General features: G+C 40.4%; 1 protein-coding gene across 2 annotated transcripts in view; it reads left to right on the plus strand.

Moving 5' to 3' along the window:
- Positions 1 to 1,782: 1,782 nt before the first annotated feature.
- SNX9 (sorting nexin 9) overlaps positions 1,783 to 22,476 on the plus strand; it is a 61,774-nt gene continuing 41,080 nt past the window's right edge. Inside the window, exons 1-2 of one of the 2 annotated variants that reach the window (XM_064708223.1) lie at positions 1,783 to 2,165; positions 20,400 to 20,486. In XM_064708223.1, coding sequence (XP_064564293.1) covers positions 2,154 to 2,165; positions 20,400 to 20,486 — 99 coding nt within the window. In that variant the 5' untranslated portion in view covers positions 1,783 to 2,153. The remainder of the gene's footprint in view (positions 2,166 to 20,399; positions 20,487 to 22,476) is intronic. The other variant, XM_064708222.1, reaches the window with a different exon arrangement.

The raw sequence follows: 22,476 nt of genomic DNA on the forward strand, positions 1-22,476 counted from the left end.
ATTTTAGGCGGTTTCATTGGCAATTTGTGGGTGTTTGGCTCTCTGTTAGCTTACTGCTAAGAAGGGATAGGTTTAGTTGCAATCCAAAGTGATTCCTAAGAATATCTTCATTGAAACAAGAATTAACAGCAAATAGTATTGCAACAATCCCATTAATTTTTTTTCCTCAGAATATTCTCTCACACTGAGAGAAATGGTAATATTTCCTTCATCCCCCAAACTTGACAAGTAAGACATTTTCAGGAGTACCTCACAGTGGAAAACTGTGGAGGCTTTAAGCACACAGAGAGGCTGAACAAATCATGACTGTGCTCTTCATTCCCCAGATGGCAAGCAGAACTCTGCTAAACCACACTGGGTAGCAGCTGCACATTAAACTTTTCTGGCAGTTGTGCTGACCACAGGTAAAGAATGACACAAACTCAAGCCTATGCTAAAGCCACAAGTTTATTATATTTCACATAGCAAAGCAGCATCTGGAGAAAGGACAGAGGGTGCTTCACAGTCCTATCAGCTAGGGATCCCTAAAGGAGACAGTGCTGGGTCTCTGGGTTCCATACCTCTCCCCTTTTTATAAAAAAAGGATCAAAACATGCCATGTTGGAAAGAATGTTGCTGAGAAAATGGAAGAACAGGATGCCTTAGTACAGGAATGAAGCCACTTTCAGGGAGTTTTGCTTGTAAGGTAGATGAGATGCCAGTCTATTGATGGACCACATGGCAAAACTGATGCTAAATACAATACTTCACCTTAAAGGTGGTGTCCAACAACGTCAGTGGTGAGCCACACAGGAAGGTTTCACTTTAGGTACTGCTGTTACAGAGAGTAGGAAGTTGGAAATGTTGTATTTAATTGAATTCTGAAAAAGCTAAAACCAGAAGCAAATGAGTTTGGAAACTTCTGAAGTTAATCAGTTCAATCACTCAAAAAGTGGTGGTGAATGAACAGCCAGCTTCCTCTTATTTCCTCATCCTCACTTTCCATGGAAACTATTTCACAGGTCCAACTAGGAAAATTTTTTCCAATGTTCAGCCTATGAATGTATTTTTCTCTTTTAATAAAGCTCTCACTGAGAAACTATACCAATGGCAGAAAAAAAGCTTGTAATTCTATGGGCAAGGAAATATAGATGTAGAGTTCTATGCAGTTTCCCTACAGCCTACCTGCCTCCTGGGGCTCTCCCTGGCGTCCCTGATGATTTTACTGTGTATTTCCTTCTACAGAAAGGAAGTCTCCTGATCCCAGGCCAACCACTATAAATATACCAACAAAAAGCTGCACTTTTTGGATGGTGCAGTACCTTACACGATCACTGCCACCATATTTCCAAATTCCCTTTGCTTTAGCCTCCCATCTCCTCTCTCCTGCAGGCTGGGAGTCCAGTGGGGCTGCAGGCAGTTTTTATGAGATGGTCAGAGTGCCCAACAGGAACGCTACCGCCCTTGAGCAGCTATAGCTCCTTGGTGCCTTGTACTGCTGCTGATAACTGCTGTACACCAAGGCCCGGCCAAAACGGGTCAGGGACGATGTACACTGCCCTGGCAGCCGTGGATGGAGCCTGGCCGAGGAAAAAATTGCTTTTCTTGCTGTATGGTTGCTTTGAAATTTCCATTCAAAGGCACCCGAGGGGCACATAACGCCTTCCTGCGGGCTCTCTCCCCCACGCGAGCGAATGTGAGGCCAAACTCGGACTACAAAGCAAAGCCCTTGAGGGCATGGAGGGTGGGTGAGCTTCGTCCGCCCGCCCCCATCGCCCCCGGGACCGGCCGGGGCGGCTCCCCCGGGGATCAGCGCGGCGCGGCGGGTGCTTCCCTCCCCCGGGCCCTGCCGGAAAGGCTGCGGGCACACAGCCCCGCCATTGCCCCCGGTGCCGAGCCGAGCCGGCGGAAAGGGCGGCCGAGGCGGGGGCATCGCGGCGCGGCCACACCAGCCCCCGCCTGCCCAGCGCCGGCGCTTGGCTGCTGAGCCGCACAGCGGCCCCCAGGAGGCGGCGGCGGCGGCCGGGCACGCTGAGGAGGAGCCGCCTGCGCGGCCCAGCGGCGGCGGCGGGCGGGCCGGACACACCGACCAACCGACCGAGCGAGCGAGCGAGCAGCCGCGGCACGGAGAGAGAGGGAGGGCAGAGCGGCAGCGCAGCCCGGCCGGCAGCGCCATGGCCACCAAGGTGAGCAGCGCCCGGGGCTCTGCGCCAGCGGGCCCGGCCGGGCGGGCGGGGGTCCCGGGCGGACGGGCTGCGAGCCGGGGGAGCCGGTCCCTCCCCGGAGCCTGCCGCCGGCCGCGGGAGGGACGGAGGGAGCGCCGCGCTCGGGCCTCGGCGCCACTGCCCGGCGCCTGCTCGGGGCTCGGCGACTCCGGGGCGGGGGAAAGTTGTTTTTCTGCTGTGTTTGTGCCCCTCCGTCCCCGCTCCTCGGCGGAACGACCGTGGGGTCGTAGAGCCGCCGGAGGCCGAGGGTGCTGCTCCTGCAGCCCGGGCGCCCCTTGCCCCGCTGCCGCCCTGCCCGGGGAGCGGCGGGGCGCTGGGAGAGGCCTCGGCCACCGGCGGGCCCGGCTGTCCCGGCCCCGCTGTCCCGACCCGGCTGTCCCGGCCCCGCTGTCCCGGCCCGCTCGGCAGGGCAGCTGATGCTGACCCCCTCGGTGGCATCCGGGGGTGGCTGTGCTGTGTCTCTGGTGGGAGCACAGAGTCCGCACTGCGCGACCTCTTAAGAGTAAGCTGTGATTTTACACGCGAAAAAAAAAAAAAAACCAAACCCAACAGCAACAAAAAATAGACAGGAAGTTAAATTGTTTTGTTCAGTTCTTCAACAGTATCTGCTGCTAATGCTGCTGTCAAAATTAGCCCATCCTATCTGAAAGTGGCCCCTTTCTAAACAAATAATATTTGTTTACTATATTGGTTGATGAAAGCATCTCTGCTTGTGTAGGTGTGAGTTAACATGCACCAGCAACTCATCTGTGACTAGTCTAAGTATCTCAGGAAGACTTTTTTGGTATTTGAAGTATTACTTTGAGTCACCTGATTCCATTAGGTTGGCTAGCAGTTTAAAAAACTTCCTTTTACTGAGGCCTTTCTCATACAGTGCACTATTTATGTTGCTCTTCTCAGTTCTGAAGAAATTCCACATCTTAAATGTGTCAGATTTAGTGTATAAGTAGCTGTCTTTGTAACCATGTAAGCTGATGGTGGCTCAGGTTTGGATTAACTTTTTCTGAAGCACCGAGAACTTGATTTTAGGTTTCAAAATCACTTAGGCAGTTTAAAAATACAGTGAATATAGTCAATATAGTGAAATTTGTTTTTCTGTTGAGCTTTCAGAATATTGTTAATAGACTTGGTTTTTACATTGGCGAGTTCCAGTAATTCATGGGATGTGTGTGTGAATATTTTTTACTCAATCTAACGATTGTAGGTAGCAAGAAAATTACTTCTGGTGAGTATATACCACATAATACACAGTATGTGAGGCAGGTACTGTACTAAACCAGTGTGCTGTTTCTCAGCTCACGTTGAGGTGCAGTATCCTCATGGGATCCTGTGTTCTGTGCCGAATACATGATCCATTTTATTCATACATTAGGAAACTTTCACTTTGCTGTTCTTTAAATATTTTTTGGAAACATTATGGCCCCAGACGGAAGGGCGTATAATTTCTGACTTCCTAATCCAGACTGGCTTAAAATCAGGTGGTGCAATTTTTTTCATTCTACACAATGCAAGATATGGTAATATACTTTGACTTGAAGGCTAAAATTGGTAAGTGGTAGTCAAGAAAGAGTATTTTGGTATTTTATTGCTATTATTTTGTTATGCTGGTAACTCTGAGCAGTGTTGAAGAAAAGCTTACTTTATTTTCTGTGAGCTCTGCCCAGGAGATGGGTCCCTCTCTGACAACTGCCCTGGTTTGGATTTTATTTTGTTCATGTTGTGCAAACGTCAGCTATAGTAAAGGATATATTGTCTTTTTGAGCAGGGTAAAGGAGTAACTGGCTGAAAAAACAGTTTTTAGGAGCTCAGCCAACTAACCAGTCACCATTTCATTTGGAACGTAAATTTCTGTTTTTTAAATTGTAAACAAATTTCTCACCTTCTGCTTGTGCTCCTTCACAAATTGCCTCTTTTTGAAAGAAATATGCAAGGTGTGTTTGTATTTTATGTGAAATGTTAACAAAACTAAACTGTAGTTGTCTGGAGTATGAATTCTTGAACTTTAATGGTGTCAAATCCTATATAGCTGATAAGGGTGACTGACAGTCTGGCCTGGCCTGTGCTGCATGGGCTGTTAGCGCTTCCTGAATTGATTCCTGTTTAAACTAGAATATACTTTCTGAGGAAGGCTGGGGGTAAATTCAGTCTTGGTTTGAATGCTTTCAGTGATGGAAAATTCAGTCTGTCTTTTTTGTTGTTGTTTTTAAACCATCTCTCTTGCTGTTGATAAATCTTTCTTTTGAATCTGAACTTGCCCAGCTTCTGTTTTCAGATTTATCATTTTCTCTACAAGATTTACAAATGCTTGAATCAAGGTGTTAGATTTTGTGAGGATGAAGGATGCAAATAGAGGTTGCTTCCATAGCTAGCACGTAATCCTTGGCCAGTTTTCTTGCTCCCACTTTGATAAACCAGAGCAATTCAATTCCTTGAGTTTTCATGTATGCAGATGTGATATACGGTTGAGTAATGTGCTGGCTCTTCTCTGTACCATTCAAAAGCAATGCATTTCTTATTGAAACAATAAAAGCTTTTAGGGGAAAGGACTACTATTTTCATACCAAGAAGCCTTTACTGATGCTTTCCTAGCATATTTGTCAGCTAGCAACTTGGTAGGGAGTCTTCTGTCGAAACAGGCCTTAAGCACTCTGAAGGCTGTGGAGGCCATGTCTGATGATGTGAGCTAAATTAGCAGTGGCCATTGCTCCTTCTCCTTTCTTGCTCCTCATCCCCTGCTGTATGGACATCCCAGGAGTCTACTCCAACACCTGTCAGGCCTGTTTTTAAGGTACAGTAAGTTGCTGAAATAGCAAAAATATTCTCTGAATGGAAACAGTGGTGTCATTTTTCCAGTTCTAGGTAGTTGCAGTAGTTGAAAGTTTGCTCAGAGGTGATACCGAAGGTTGGGTGGGGTGGTATAGTTGGCAGCAGGAGACTTTGACAGAGAAGGGTGAAAATGTAAATGGGAAATGGAGGATCTAAGGTTTCTGGAGGCAGTTCTTCTGTTGGCTAGATCCTTACTGTAGCTTGGCAGTGGACTTTGTGGTTTGCTCAAGGTTATGTGCTCAAAAAACTGAAACAAATGTTAAGCCCTATCAAAATAAGAAAAAAAAGAAGGTTGTTTAGGAGACTTCTGGAGTTTCACAGTCATTTAACTGAACCCAACTTCAGAGGTAAAGCAATTTCATGTCCACATTTAAGAACCAGTGATTTAAGCTGGATACTTTGATTTTGGATGCTTTTCAGAAGCAGAATTAACCTTACTAATTCCTTCTTTTTAACTGTGTCACAAATGATGTGACATAGAAAGTGCCTGAGCCTAAAAAAAATTCTAAACTTGGTCACAAGGAAGATGCAGTTTGGTAAATGTTTCTGTCATAGTTGCTTATGAAAGCCACAGGTGAAATTGTCATTCTTATATTTGTTCCTTCGTGGTTTCTTTGGCCTTTCCTATTATTTCCCCACTGGGGTTTGCCAAGTCCCAGCTTTACTCATGTCCTTTCTTTTGTTTTTTGAGCTGCATTGAATAGGGATAGCTAGAAATGTCAGGAAGCAATATGCTGGCTTTTAAACAACGTTCTCTCTACCTTAGCCTATTTTTAAACTTATTTATTATTTTTAAATATAGGCAAGTCCTTTTCTTGAAAAGGCTGATGTTTTGCCATTTGTTAAGCCCTGATTTCAGAAGGAAGTGAGAGAACTGAATGGGCTCTGGGCAGACAGTTCTTCCAGTTCTTCTGGAACCTGTGCTGATAACATGTGGTGAGAGTTTTAATTTAGAAGTTGAAACTAGGAGCTGATTTATTCGTGTAACATTGTTGGTGTTGGTGACATTGCTTTCCCAAGAGAGGTATTTCATAAGGCAGTTGTTGATAAGCTTTGTGAAGTTGGGCCGCTCTTACTGTCAATTCCAACAGGTTTTTTTCTTTATAACTTTAAGGGCACTTATATCTCACCATTGTGTTCTTGATTGTTTAATGGTTTGTGTACTTTGAGAGCTCATTTATCTGGTTCTGTTTTCGGGACTGGGCCCCTTTTTGTGGGAGGAAGTTCTTTGAAATGAAAGCTTAGACTAAATATTCTGTTCTTTAAAGAAGATACAATTTAACAGTACTTCTAAAACAAGGAAATGCTGTTCAAGGCTTTCTTGTCCGTCTAATCATGTTGGATTTTCTCTTTTAATGTCACTGGCCAGGTATAGTTGAATTCAGCATGGTTCTTGTAGTTGTGGCGAAGGAAGGTCATGATTTACATATGAAAATTTCAGGGAGGGAAAGGTTAGCACATTAGCTTTAAAGATTATTATCCCTAAGTGTGTATCCTTCCTTTCATCTTTCTTTTTCATTCTCTGTTACTCTCAGCAGTGTAAGGCTTCCCAAAGAAGTCCCACATTTTCCTTTATACCATCACTTGAGTTGGTTAGAAACAATTCCTTGTTCTGATTTGCAGTAGGGAAGTGAAGTACCCCTCTGTGCTAAACCCTCCAAAATACCCAGACTTTGTGTTCTGTTAATCTGCATTGTCCTAACTTTGGAAATAGACTCCTTTCGTAAATCTCATCTTAAGGGAAGATTCAGTTAATAAATCTTAAGGCATCTGTGAGTTGGGATGATCCTCTTCTATGCAGATCACATCCTAATCCATTCAACATGTTCCATTATTTCAATTCAGCAAAACAAGACATAATTCAAAACATGAGATCACAGATGATCTGTAGGTTGTGATGTATGTAGGTTGTGATGGAACAAAATTATTACATGAAGCAATGATTTTGATGTTACAGTCTAAGGATGTAAAATGTTGTTTGGGTCTTTTAGGCTAGTATTAAGTAGATGTGGGGGTACTTCCTGGGGCTTTTTAGATTATTTTGGTTTGGTGGTTTGTTTTTTAAGGGGAAACAAGATGACTAGAGAAGGGCAAAGTGGTAATGCAGATTAACCACAGATTCCTGATCTATTGGAGGAGTGAGATGCTAGGATGAGCATGAGAACTGATACAGTTATTATATGAAGACATAGGTTTTCTGTTCTTTTGTCTTTCTGTCCGGCCTTATGGTCTTTTAAAGGTTCAGTGATACGTGGTTTATGTTAAATGGCAGCAATTACCAGTTCAAGGTTTCTCATTTCTGTGCTGGAGAGCTGGTAAGATTCTGAGTGATGCTGTTCTTGAGTAATGATTCCTCTGACTCAGTTTTTCAAAGTTATTTTGAGCACCTAGGCAGAGTCATCAGAGACTCATTACCAGAGGTCATCATTTAAAAACATGATTACAGCAGCCAAAGAGAAGGAAGTCTGGTATCAAATGTCATAAGCTACATCTGGTTTGTAGATTCAGAGTTTCAAGTTTTCACTCTGGTAGAATTTCTCATATATTAGTATTACTTTGGCAATAAGGCTTTACAGGTAACTGTAGCTTGGTAAGAAGGTTTATTTTACTGCATTCTTTCAAGGTTTTCCTCTGAATTATCTTCCTCCTCAGATTCTCAGGTCTTGAAAAAAGTCCTGAAAGAGTGAATATTCAGTAAACCTCTCCTTATTTGATTAGGGCATCTGGCAAATTTAAAAGTTTACAGAGATCACCAAGGTAAAAATCATTTGAGAATTTTGCCATTTCAAATACGTGGGTTCCCTCCTGTATTAAATTTACAAGCAATTGTAACATTTATGATGTTGGAAGTAGTCTTGCAAAACAGTTTAAAAGCAGGTAATAGAGAAGAGACTGTAAAATAGTGGGGGTGATTTGTTTCAACCAGACTTGCAGTAGACAAGATGAGCATTTTGATATCTAGAATTATTTTAATTAAATAGCTATTGCAGTGTTCAGCATTTAAAGCTAAACCTCTTCTATTTCAAAGCATGTTTCACAATGACAATTTCTCCGAATTCACTTTACTTCACTTTACGAATTTCACTTCTTGGAGGGCTGAAAACCAGAGCTTGTGCTTTTATTTTCTTTAGTTGCATTCCTGCTTTCTCAGCAGTTTATGATTGGAAAGGAGCTTCCCAAGTAACTGAAAGTTCAAACAACAGAGCAATCTTGTAGCAGCCCAATAAGCAAAATTCAAGTGCTACTGAAGAGAGAGGAAAAAAAAGGCATATTGCTTACAGGAAAATTTAACTTAAACTCTGAGCATTATCACTTTCTTTCCCAAACCTTCCTTATCTTTGAGTTTTGTCTGAATAAGAAACCTCTGTCAACAATATATATAAAAAAGAAAAAGACATTTAAGACCAGAATCATTTAACTTTGGCAGATAGTCCTCTGTAAGACCCAAAGTAAGGGGAGAAGGGCACAAGGAACAGCTCTTCCTGTGGGGAGCTGCCCTTATGCAGCCTGGTCTGGCTGTTGTGTAGCTGTGAGGAGGCATTTGGGACATGGCATGGCATGAAGGGCTCATGAGCCACCCTGGGCACTGCTGGTGACAGGGTGTGTGCTCACAGAAGTGTGCTGGGTGAAGTCAAACCGGAGACTCTGCATGTGAACATGTGTTTTGTGGGTAAAACTCTATTTCCTCCTGTATTTTACAGCAGCTCTTCCCCCAGGTCCTGCCCTTTAAAGGAAGCCGCTGTATGGGAGGGGTTTCCAATGTGCAAAATAGGTGGCTGGGCGGAGGAGGAGGAGGTGGTGGGAAGATGGGCAGTGCAGCCTGTGGGAGGTCTCTGGGGAGCCCAAGCAAAGCAGCTGCTTCTGGGGAGAGGCAGCCATGGCTGGCCCAGGGTTTCTGCAAGTGGGACTTGCTCAGGTGAAATCCTTCAGTCCCACTCCTGTAAAAAAGTGGAGACTGGTGAAGAACTGGTTGATGGGTCTTATTTCTTATGACTTGTCATTGAGTTACTGACTTCTGCTCTGAGTTGCCATCTGCTCCTCCTTGGCATGGCAACTGTTGTGCTTTTATTTTGTGTATTCATATGGTATCTCTGTTTAAACACAGTAGGTTTTGGACTTGCTTTGCTTTTCCCAGCCTTCTGAGACTGCAGTTCTCATTGTTCAGAGCAAAAATTAGTTGTCATCTCAATTCAAGCAAAGTATTTGCTTTCCTGGTTGATAGAACAAAATGGCTAATTTGCAAGAACAGCTATAAAAATACTCTTGGAATAGCTTTAGACTGTACCTCCCTTCTGCATGACGAGTTTGGGGTTTTTTTCCCTCTGTGGTGATTATGTAAGTGATTTCCAGAAGAAAGACAATTAATATAAGGCTATTACATTTATTGTTTTTTCTAGTTCTTATTTAAATTCTAGTATTGTCTGAAGAGCCTATACAATTCATCTTTCTGCAGCAGTAAGGCAATGGCTGATGAGGTGCTTCACTTCACCTTAGAACTTCATGGGATTTGAGAGTGAAGCTTAAATGTCTTTAAATGCCTTAAATGTCATATTTCCTCCACTGCATTGGTTCTTTTTGGGGGGGGTCAAGGTTTAATTCAGTAACTGAATATTGCAATTACATATGATAATATAATGTAATTAGTGCTTACCTAGTTACAGCACACTTCTTTCAGCAGTGCTGTAATTTCCTTCCTTAATAGCCCTATATTTTTCTTCTGAAAATGATTGCTTGTGGAATACAAAATTAAACATCTTCCTTGCTGCAAATAACTAGACCACAGTCTTGGATGTTTGTATGAAGGTTGTTGAATGACAATTTTTTTATCCACAGCTCTGTCGCATTCTGTCAAGCTGCCAAATTTTCTAGCAATTCATAAGGAAGCAGAAGTTCTAACTTTCTTTTCAGACTTCTTTGATGCTTTCTGTCACTATAAAGTACAAGAAAAGTTTGTGAGGTGTTCTGTCAAACTTTCAATGTTGCATGACTTAATCCAGTTCTGTCATTCATTACATCTCTTGGTTTGTTTTTTTATTTATTAAATGCATCTCTTCAAGCATTCTTTTTCTTCTTTTTTTCTAATTCTTTGTGTTAAAGTGGGATATGCCTACACTGCTAGTGTGCACGTTGCATTAAATTGCAGGTCATTCATGTCCAGTTCAAGTGCTGGGTGTTCTCTGGCCAGGTCTAATGACTGAGCTTTGCTTATTTGAGCTGCCATTTATCATGAAATAACGTTTGTTATCTTACAGGATCTTGTACTTTTCTACACTGCCAATAGAAAAGCCTAAAATAGCTGTAGGCTTGGATACTTTAGAACCCAAAAAATGTGAACCTTGCCCACTTCTAGAGTAAAGAAGCTTCATCTGATAAAATGATAATGCATTTATGTTGGTATAGCTGTTTCCTCACTTGTGTTCATAAAATGAAAGTAAACTAGGCTAGGCTTTTACATAGTGTTTCAAATAAGAACTGAGATATAAGAAAACATTAGTATATTGATTAATGTTGGTTGCTCAAGTAACAGAGAATTTAGCAGAATTCCATGTGGAGAGCTCATCCTGCTGTGTGTCAGATTCCTTCCCAGCTGCTTTCAGTGAGCACGCTATTCAGCACGTGTTTTCCTATTAATATTTACCAGTGTTTGGGACTTCAGAGTAGTTCAGCTATTGCATTCTGTATTTTATGGATGAAGTTTATTTGAAGCAGCATCATTTTAACGTACGCTTAGTTTGCTTTGCCACGTATTCATTTGCTTCTAGAGTGACCTGTGCATGTGGTACATTGAGATCCACAATGTGTAATAGTGTGCTGAGTCTGAAAGGGCTTAAAGTTTGCTAGATAGCCTTAGTGAAACTTTGTCCCTGTCCAATTATTAAGATAATTACTAATTTTTTTCTAATTTCTGCTCTTGTAGAGGCAGCACTGGTGTGTGACTACAAGCTGTCTTAATGAGTAGGTCACAATGTGGCAATTTTTCTGGTGAATGCTGCTGGCTTTTTCTGAAACCTTCACATCTTACTGGCTCTGTTCTTTGGGGACAGAACTGTGCCTTGAAGTTTCAGGCAAACATTAGGGGACTTGGCACAGCAGGCTTCTGAAACACGCCATTAAATATTGGTTCAGCAAACAGTTGTAAGTTTTGCAGTTTGATTTCAGAGGTACAGTAATGATTAATCTAGGCACAGATTTTAATCACACTTGAGTTAAATGCATCCTGCCTGACATCCGTAAATACAAACCCATACTGCACACTTGCTGCATTTATATTCATTGCTGGAGTCATGGTGAAACTGGAATTAATGTTATCAAATTCAGAATTGTTGAGTCTCCAGTTTGTCTGAGGATCTGGGAAAGGTTGGTATTTAGAAAGGAAAACATGGGGAGGGCTGGGCATGTGGAGCAGTGCAGTAAATTGATTCTGAAAAAGGTCTGGTATCACTGGAGTTCCTTACTCATGGTAGGAGTTTTGCAGTACATTTTTAATTGATGACTAGTTTATAAGTAATGTTTTAAACAAGAAAAAAGCTTTTCAGGTGCTTAACCCAATGGAAAGCTCAGATGTGATTCAGGGGAGTATCTGAGTCAGTATTTGGAAATATCTGTAAATCACATGGGTGTCTTGAATGTATTTCTGCAGCTGAATTTCCCTTGCTTCAGTGTTGCTTGGGTGCTTGGAGATTCTGTTCTTGGGTCTGACAGTACTCCATAAATAAGTCACTATGAACACCAAAATGTAACCAAGCACCTCTTTTAGTAGTGCATGGTAGTTATTCTGAAAATATGCTGCTTTTTTAAACCACTGAACTGCTTATAGATAGTTCTCAGACTAATATTTTTAAGCACTGCTGTAAATCTGGAAAACATCACAGTTTCTCTTTGCTTGTTTGATGCTCTGTGGCATGGTTGTCTACCCACCTGGCTTTTAACTGCATGGAAAGAAGCTGTGATTTGTTTCAACATCTTACAATTTTAAGATCTGTTTAACTCTACCACTTTTAAACGATCTTAGTCATATAACCATTTTAAACCTCATTCTGCATCAATGACTTTTAGTTCCAGATGCTTGAGTTGAACAAGAGGCTTCCTGTGTCAGAATTCACTTGAATGCAAGTTCTTGGTGTGCATTCTGCCTCTACTGCTGGCCAGGAGCACTTTTCACTGGGCTTTGGGGTGTGGTGATGTTTGCTGACAGGTAGACAGCTGTAAAGAAGCTCATGTTCTGTGAATCAAAAATAAAATATGAAACAAAAAATGAGTGGGACTAGCCTGAACTGAGTTCAGGTGGTCTTTCATGACCAACAATTATTTTCAGCAGGACTGTGAAGTCCTGTGTGGTAGATCTGAAGAGTTGATCAGTCCTCACTGAGGAAAGCCCAAGTTGCTGAAGTGGCCAGTAAGCTGTTGTCTTTATTACTACAGAAAACATTTCCAAGTCTCTTTAACACTTGAAAACTTGCCTAGACACTTCTTTCTTACTTCCATTCTGATTCTAGAAGTGCCAATGGTTTAAACCACATGCATGTTGGTGGGAATTGAGTATTGCCTTCCTGTCCCATACAATATAAAGGTGTCAGACTTTGTGGTTTGTACTTTTTTGGAAACACTTCATATTTTGTTGTCAATTCCAATATGAGATAGACCTCTTAATCCTGTATAATTATAACTTAATTAAATACCTGCCTGAAATATTGTAGGCACATGCAACTTCTGAGTTTTGCATCTGTCTGCAAGCATATTTTACTAGTGGGAAGAAATTACACAAGTCCTTGTTTCTTAGATTTTTGTCTGTGTTTAATTAAGTTCTAATATGCTTATAGTCAGTACTGTTGACTTCAAATGATTAGCTGCAGGCTAGTGAACTTATTTTAGAGTTGAAAAATTGCCCAGAGGAAAGTGAGCCAGTGGGTCAAGAGACATTTTTAATGTGAATTTGTAGAGTAATGTGGGGATCCAGCAGTTAGAGCTGGTGAGGGAACTTGGAGTAATGATACCTGAATACTGTGAACTTCTCTCTTCATCCAGAAGTGGAGTTCTTTACTGAATTTAGTTTTACTTTTTGGATGAGTTTGCTTTAATTCTGATGTTACTAAAAGCAAAACAAAATTGTGTTGAAAAGAAATGTAATACTTAAGGGAGGTTTTAATTAAATAAGTGAATTTTATTTTTTGCTTATTGTTTAATAAAATCATAGTATAAAATGTTCCAGTTTCTTCAAGCTAGTTTTCTAGGCAGATGTTGCTGAACACATGCACAAGGAGTGATGCCTAGCCCAGTACAAGCAATATACATTTTCTCCAGTTTCTCTATAGTAGTTAAAAAGATAAACATTGGTGTCTCTTTCATAATAAATCTTTATCACTTTACTGGCAGTTGCTAGTATAATGGATAATCTCTTGAATTCCTAAGGTACTGTTTCTGTAGGAGTCTGTCTTAGAAGACAGTGTCCCTTTTGTCCTCTTATTCTTCTATTGTCAGTGTTTGGTTTGTGTCTTGTCTCTTAGGAAAGCCTGTGAGAGGAGCATGTAGACATTTCTTTGCCACAGCCAGGACAGAAAGGAGCTGCTTCTCCAGGCTGAGAGGCATAGCACTTGAGGAGCCACTTGATATTTCTGCATAGGCTGTCTAGATGCACACTTTGCCTTGCAGTCTGATAGAGTTTGATAGAGGGACTAAAATGAAAAGGCATTTTTTGGTCAAATCATAGCCCTGGATGTTTCCTTCATTAGTAGTATAAATGTTTTTTATATTTTCAAGGCCAGGCTGGATGGGGCCTTGAGCAGCCTGGTGTAGTGGAAGGTGTCCCTGCCCATGGCAGGGTTGCTGAAACAAGATGATCTTTAAGGTCAGTCTGACCCAAACCATTGTAAGATTCAGTGATGAAGATGATGCAGTGAAAATATCTTTGGACTTGGGGCACTTAGCTTTTGAACAAGCTTAGATTTCATGCTGAGATTATTAAGGAAATTATTAAATCTACCAAAACGTTAGGCACTGTTGGAAGAAAGCTGGTGTCCTCAGTCCTCTGAGGTGGGAAAGACATGAGGGGCTCCTGTCTGTATTCCTGTGTTCTTACTGTTTTTCTCAGCATTTTGGACACCAGCCCTTTTAAACTTCTTGCAGAATTCCCTGTAATTTCCACAGAGGGACTTAGCATGTGTTTTGATCTGTGGAGAGTTTTTTCAAAGATGCATTGATTACAACATGGCAGCTTGAGTAGTCTGTGAATGGTGAGACCAAACAATGGCTAAGCTGTCATTTAGCTCTGTGCCTACCCTGAGTCTCCCCTGGAGCTTCACTGGCACAGTGAGGACAGCCAGGGGTTTAAGGCTTCTGCTTCAGCTGATAACAAGTCAAATGTCTTGCACTTATTCTAAGCAGTAAAATACCTACATACCACTAGTTTTTTTACAGACAGGAATCACAGGGCAAATTGCTGGCAAAGATTAGCAGGGGAAAGAAAATGCAAAAATAATTTTAAGTTAATTGGTTTTTGTGTGGAAGAGTATTGTCACTCTTTAGACTGAATGCTTCATTTTGAACCATTCTTTAGGAGTAATCAAAATATACTGCTGATTTCTGAAGTGATGTATTTGCAGGTAGGCTTTTGTCTTTATTATTTTTTTCTGCTTTCTTAATTTCTCCAATCTTGAGATTCCAACCTGTATCCCAGCTATGCTATTTCTGTTTTATTATCTTAGAACTGCCCTTTAGAATGAATATTTTATTTCTAAAAGCAATATTTGTGGGAAAAAAGTAATTCTGAAAAAAAAAAAACTAATGAAAGAAACCTCACAAAAAATGTACTAAAAAGCAAACCCACATCCAAAAAGCTTTTAGAAGATAACTAATAAAATGAAGTCTGGGAAGAAATAAATGCATTTTCCTCTTCTATGCTTCCAGGTGTGAGCAACATAGTGCTTATCAGTATTTCACAAGCAGCAGATTTCAAAGGCTTACTAGACCTACTGAAGAATATTTGTACGAACTGAAGCAGTTTTTGTAGCAAGCTGTTCTGAAGTTTATTCATACCAGATGTGTTACTGGAGTTACTTGAGGTGACCATGAGCCCTTTGTTGTTCATCCCAGCTAAAAGCTTAGGCTGCTGTCCTAGAAGAAAAGTTCAAGTCCTCTCACTGACACGTCCGTTTAAAATGTGAGGACTTTGACTTGTTTAGAGCCAATGCTAATGACTAACTTTTCTTTATTTTAAAAAAAATATTTATTTTATTTTTGGCATTCTGCCAGGCTTTTCAAATTATGGTTTCTGCTCCTCCAGTGGATGCAGGTTTTAGAGAAACCTGCACTTATCTGCCTCGTATACTTCCCAAAAGAGAAATCCAGAATTTGGTCCTCTTTCTATCAGTATGGGAACTGCTGCCACCAGCATGAGTTGTTGCCATCTTGCTGCTGTGATCCAGCAGTTGTATTTCTGGCAGTGGCACCAGGCAATTTAAACCTGTGAATCCCTGTCTCTTGACAAGGGCAGTGCAGGGTGGCTGAAGCTCTGAAGTGAAGTGCCAACTTCCAGCTCTGCTGAAGTGCCAACTGTGAAGAGAAATGTGTGCAGTTATGGGAATTTCATGCTATGAAATTTCTATGGATATTTCCTTTGTACTATCTGCCACTGCCAGCTGACCGAGAAAAGCAGTTGTGGTACAAGTTTCCTAAATTGTAACACATGGTTGAAACAGATGAATCTCTGGTGTAACACTAGATCTCTTCTTAATACAAATGAAGTCCTGTGTGTAGGGAAAGCATTTTCAAAGGCATGTCCAATTTTTTAGGGGCTTCTCCAGTTTTTGTGCTATAAAGCATACTTTGATGCAGAACTGTTGCATTGCAGTCAGGAAATCCAACATTACAAAAACATTTTGCTTCAGAAGTGTGAACTTAAAGAAAAACCAGTAGTGATTCTATGTGGGTCGTTGATCATTGATCTCAAGGAAGGCTGAGGCAGGGAAGGTGGTGTAAAAGCAGCTCTGAGCACAACTGAGGTGCATTGGCTGTCAGCCTGTCTGCTTATGGCTGCTGAGGAATACACAGGGGCTTCCACTGTCCTTCTCCATGACAGAGCTACCCTGCTGCAGCTGACCTGTAATGCAGGCAAGGGTGGCCCTGTGCACATCAGGATAGTTCAATTTTGGGGTGAGGTGCTTTTCCATCTGAGCCTAGCCTTGAGTGAAATATCTTGGAAAAGGCAGAAAGGTTCTTCTCATGAGGAATAGGTGTTTCTGTTGCTTTATCACCTCTTTTAAGATTCTGGGGGGCATCCAGCAGGAGCCAGTGGATCAGGATGTCTGTAGAGATCTTGGATATTCATCTAGTAACTTAGTGAAGCACTAGTGTAACCTTCCATTGGAAATTTATTTTAATGACTTTTGCTAGACAACTTCCTTCCCACTTCATTTATGCTAAAGAGCCTTAACACTGACAGGTAGATTTGCATAGTCTTATGTTTGCTTTCAGAAATAAGTTGGCAAATGCTTGGTTTTTTGTTGTTGGGTTTTTTTTCCTTTTGGTTTTTAGTATTATGGGAAGAACAGGGAAGCACTCAACTCGGACAGAAGTAGTGGAGGAAGGTGAAGTCTGCTCCATGCCTGAAGAGGAATAATATTTCACTAATCTAGATACTGCTTTTCAATATGGGGAATCTTTGGTGTTTTAATATTTCTAGGTATGATTGTATCATAATTCTAAAAAGACAATAATAATTATTGATTGCAATGCTCAGTGTTGGGAGGCTTCACACTGTAGTAAGTCAGTAAATCTGCAAATTGGGAAACTAGAGTCCAGTTGTGTAACTACAGCAGGCAGAACAAGCTCCAAAGAATGCTGATACAACATTGAGAATTACCAGTTTCTTTTTTATTTCCTTTATTACAATCTAAATTTCTATATCCATACTGCAGAAAAGCTAATTTTCATTTAACTCTTACTGGTTTCCCCCAGCTTGGATGTGTAGATAAAACTGCTGGCTCCCACTCATTCTGGAGAAACTGCAGTGTATCCCTGCCAGAGGTGCAGGGATGCTGGGGATCAGAGAACCCTTTCCCTCTTGCCATGTGCTGTGGCAGGGTTCTGCTTAATCTGTGCCAGGCTTTCCTCACACCAGGGAGCATGAGGTGATGCCAGGATGTGTTCCAAGCTCCCAGTGGAGATGCTCTGTTGCTACCTGAGCAAAGGGAGCAGTAGTTTACCGTACAAGACCCAGGCCTGCTCTCTGGTCAGTGAAATCAGTTAAAGCTTTTTGCATTAGCAGGGCTTTTTTCTCAAAGGAACTGACAAAACAGCTTCAGAATCCAGAACCATTTGTATCTTGGAGCAGAGGTGGTGGTGGGAGAGGGGAGATATACATGCAACTAATAGATGAAATTAATTTTCTTATAGCTAATAGATTTGCTAATGGTTCTTTCTTGTTTTATGTGTTGGCAGGATTCTGTAAATGAAGCAGTATTTAGTGGAATACTTTATTCCACTAAAAAGTATTTTAATTTCTGAAGTTCCTGTAGTTCTTGAATGGTTTGATCCTTTTGTATATGATCAGAAGTAAATATGAAACACAACAGTTACTGTAAAATCTTTTCTAAGCTGTGTTTTGAAGAAGTTATCTTCGTGGTGTTCATTAATCTGGATTGATCCAGATTATGATCTGGAATTCATCAGAGATTCCCATTTCATGAATATTTAAAGTGTCCCTAAGCTTAGCTCTAATATTCAGTGTGTGTACTGCAGTGCCAAGGAGCTAAATTTTTTTTCTTCTTAAATGCTTTTTTTTCCATGCCCATTTGCAATTTTGCATGAGTTGCAAACGCAAAGTAAGAAGGCCGGTAAGAAGGAAAAAGCTTATTGGAAAGTCAAACCATTTTCTATTTTATAGTATTTTGGAACTGATTGTCAGAAATTTAAGTAGATTTGGGACTGATGTATCTGTCCAGGAAAAGCCTAGGGGGTTTTCCATTGTTAACTATACACTTAATAGTTGGGGCAAAAACATTTAGTCACTTAGTTTTACTTTGGAATTGGTTGAGTTTATAAACTCAACAGTGGAAGGATAGTGTTAAAGCTTACTTGCCAGAAATTCTTAAGGTCTTCATTTCCAGCCTAGGCAAGTGAGCCTAGAAATACAGGTGTAATGGAGAGTACTGGCAGAAAAAGATGAGGAATGTATTTGAAATGTCAATATACAGACCAGGTTTCAGATGTTCCTCAAATTCTTAGTGCTCTGTAATAATCCATTTCTGTAGCATTGCAAATGGGTTGGTTTTTGTAAATTTGTTTTTCAATTTCTTAAACTGTAGTTAGCAAGGTTTGTTTGTAATTTTTTCCCTGTTTTCTACTTTTTCTGACTTTTGAAACAGGCATCCAGAGCAAGTCAATAAGTGGACTTTGGCATAATGACTTTAATAACTTCTATGTATTTTTTGTTTTTTCTTTCTCTACAAGCTGAATACTTCAATTTATTTTTCTGAGTAACTTTAATTTCACTGCTGTATCTGGAGAATCTAGTATTTGCATCTGTTCTTTTATTAGAAGAAATACTTTTTACCTTTCCAATCTGGTCTGGGGATGTTTTGCCAGTTTTTCTGAAGGCTGATAAAATTTGTCTGTTGCCTTTTTTTCTGGTAAACTCTCATCATTCCTGTGCATAGAAGCAAGAATTTAATATTATGGTGTATTACTTGAAAAAGGCTAAGAAGACTCCCTGGTAAAGAAAGACTCCCTGCTTTTCTCATGATTCAGATGCCCAGCATCTGATTGCTATTAAATTGACTTGCAGAAAGTGGATAAATGTTGCAACCTGCTGGAAAAAGGACATATTCAACACCTCCATCTGCTACTGCTGAGGGAAGAGCTCTGGAGGGTGGTGCTTTTTACACCCCCCTTAAAACGTTCTTGTATTTCTAGAGGTGTGCTGCTTCTCTTCAGTTCATTTTTCAGGAGAGTAAAGCAGCTTATTCTTATATTTCCATGGAGGCCAGATGTGCTGCTGGAAAGAAAGCAGTCAGTGTTATTACTGAACACAGTTTTTACCTCTTCATCTCTGTTTTGCATGGCATAATCTGAAAGTGCTGAAAGCCTCCATTCTAAGGGAAAAGTTTTCATGCAAGGGAGCATTCAGAGTGCTTAGGATGCATGGTTTTCTGCAATGTTGTGCTGCTCTAGTGCTGGAGAGCAGCTTCTCTTGGAGCAGACCAAGTGTTCCATTTGTTGTGCACGTGGTTTGGGGTTAGATTTGTCAGCTGAACAGCTGAAACATGTCTGGTTTTTTCTCAGCTCTGTTTTTATTTACACTGAAGTAAAGTATCTTTTGACCAGCCAGAAGTATTTCCACATGACACTCATGAAATTAAAATGTGGGGGTGCAAAGTTCTATTTTCCTCTGGTTTTCTGTAAGAAGTTGTGTCTGGGTGAGGATTTTATAATCCTCGGTTTTGAGGATTATAAAACCTGCAGTTTTGAGACAGGCAAGACCTGATGGTAAATGTCTGTCTTTCAGTGTTTTTTTTTCCTATCACATAGCTTTCTTTCAACAGAAATTGTTTTATTGTCTCCTTTGACAATAAAATAATATTTTGAATATACTTTGAAAATACTACTTTTTGGTTAGTTTTTTTTTCTTCTCCTCGCCCTCCAAGTACAAGAAGGAACTCATTGCTGTACACTGAATGATGTTATTAGTAAAACCAAATGTTTCAAACATTTCTTTATGTAGTGTAATAGCAGAGTCAGTGCACAGCAAAGCCTTTGTGTATCTAAACACTTAAAAATTAGATTTGTTCTGTTTCTCCCTCCCTCCTCATGCCAGGTATAACAAGTCTAGTCTCACTGCTTGTTTCTGCATTTGCATAATTCTTCCCATATAGAGTCTCAAAACATAATTTTACATATTACATTTTATGCACAGCAGTGGTTACTTACATCTGCAGTTACTTGCTTTTCTTTTTCTGAATTGCTTGCTCTGTGAACTACTTCCCTTTACCCAAATTGAAGTTGGAATATGTCTTGTATAAAACAAAAAAAAAGAAGAGTTGTTTGCTAAAGTTACGAACCTTTCCTTCTTCCCCTGGAAAACATTGTACATGTAGTTCTGGACATGACCGAAGACAACCAGTCTTAATCCTTGTGGTAGATTATCTCCAACAAGCTCCACATGAGATTTTTATCTTTTGAAGTTGTTGTTACTGTTGAGTGTGCAGTTCAAATCTAGGAAATGTCAGCTTCCTATGTGCTGAGTTGCTCTTTGTACATTCAGCCTTCCCCCACTGGCTATTTCTGTAAGTTAAGGATAATTTGTGCTGATGCTTTCTTAATGAAACCTTCCACAGAAGCTGGAAGCCTCACTGTTATGTTCTTTCCCACACACAGGCTCGTGTTATGTATGATTTTGCTGCTGAGCCTGGAAACAATGAGCTGACGGTCAGTGAAGGGGAGATCATCACAATCACCAACCCGGTAAGAAAACTGAGATGGAATTTGCTTCAGTGCACTTTCCTGACCTACTTCTATCAGCAGATGGAAGGAAAATGGTGCTGGTGATATCTGAAAGGCCTGGCTACCCTTCCCTGAAGAATTAGGAAAAAAAAACCAGAATACAAAGAATTTTCTAATAGTCTTGTGGAAACAAATGCAATGTTTTGGAGGATGGGGCCTTCTCAAACTGTGCCCACATACATAAGAATGTACTCAGCTTTGTTTTCCTCTAAACAGAGCTGAGAGACAAGTAAAAGGAAGGAACTGATGGTGGTGATAGCTTGTACATCTGAATGCCTTGTCTGTTTTTGTGTGCCTAATATTGCACATTTTGTGTGTATGTAATCTTTCATGTGCTTGCCACTTGCATTTAAATGGGATATCCAGTTCACTTCTCAGTTTTGAGTTTCTTAATGACTTCAGCATTCCAAGTTTGGTAAACAACTCACAACAAAAATTTTTTACTGAAATTTTGTGTCCTTGAAAGAAATATGAACAAGGCATAGGAAAGAAGTGGTGACAATACTATCGCAACGCTATCAGGGCGTTGTTAAATGAATAGGCTTTTTAGCACTGACATTTGATTTATGTCCACATTTTGAATTTCAGTGTACTTTAATTGTCATATATACTTATCCTTGTTGACAAAGTATTAGTTGATTCTGCTTTGAATTTTGTGTAATGATACTGCTTAGTGAATAGGCTTGCCTTTTGAAACAAATACAAACAAAAACTACCTGATCATGAAGCCAGGTCTTATTTATCCATTTGTGTAAAACACACACATTCTGCAGAATAAACTCCATTCTTTGAAGATCCTAGTCATGTGTAATGCTGATAATTTTTAGTTCTACTGTTCTTAGATACTTGAAGCAGATATTTAACAGAGCCAGCACCCCCTTGGATAGTGTGCCATTCTATGGCAGGGGTAACATTTTGAATGACTTCAGGACCTTAATGCCATTTCACAAAAGTAAGACTAAATATAAGTAGATCACCACTTTTAAGCTAGTTCTCACTGACCAAGGCATCTGTGGCTTAAGGCAGTACACACAAAACCAAGTAAAACTTTGTTTTATGTGTTCATGATAAATTGCCCCAAAGGCTCTTGGTTTTTTTTTATATGATAAGTTTAGATAGCAATAGCTGAAGTCATGCAAGTCCAATGATGATTGCTTTCAAGTGTAGCAGTGCAAATATGACTTCTGGCTCAAGATGTCATTGCTCTTGCAGTTTAACCAAGCTAGTTGAATTTATGATCTGAGATGTCTAATTATTTTTGTGTTCTTGAATAGTAAGCTTTTAGGTATGTAAGAGAAAATAAATTCAAGTTGTTATTTCACTAACTGCTTGATCTTTACTGCATAAAATCTTGAATACATAAGCAGGCCTCTCCTTATTGGAGTGCCTGTAGAGTGCAGGACTATATAAAATTTTGAAGTGAAAGAACAAAATTGTGAATAAATAAATAAATCAGTTAAAAAGCAAATTAAGAAAATCTAAAATTCAGTAATCACTATCTAGAATATACATCTCCAATTTTCATCTGTGAACTAGCTTGACATGTAGCTGTGTGTTCCTTAAACAGGTTGATTTAAACCAGAGCTGACTTATTCCAGATAATGTTGTCCTGGAATTAACTTAACTGCAAATGTCTACAGAGCTTTCGTAGTGTATGCAGAATATGTGTCCAAAAAACCCCAAACAATATCAAGATGTCCCACTGAGATCAGAGCTGAAGTGTTGTTAGTTCCTTCTAAACTAATAGCATAAGACTGCTTCTGAAAAGAAATGTGAAGTGGAAAGAATCAGTCGAGATCTTACGTGGCATGTGGCTTTTTTAATTTTTGAGAATAGCCTTAACATTTCTGTGGGTGATAGCTCTCACTCATCACATGTCTCTGCACCTTCAATACATGAGGCAGAGTTTTTACAGACATCACCAACAGTTTTGTTCTTTGTGTCTTGTTTC

Source organism: Zonotrichia leucophrys, chromosome 3 (assembly GCF_028769735.1).
Source record: "Zonotrichia leucophrys gambelii isolate GWCS_2022_RI chromosome 3, RI_Zleu_2.0, whole genome shotgun sequence".
NCBI classification, from domain to species: Eukaryota; Metazoa; Chordata; class Aves; order Passeriformes; family Passerellidae; genus Zonotrichia; species Zonotrichia leucophrys.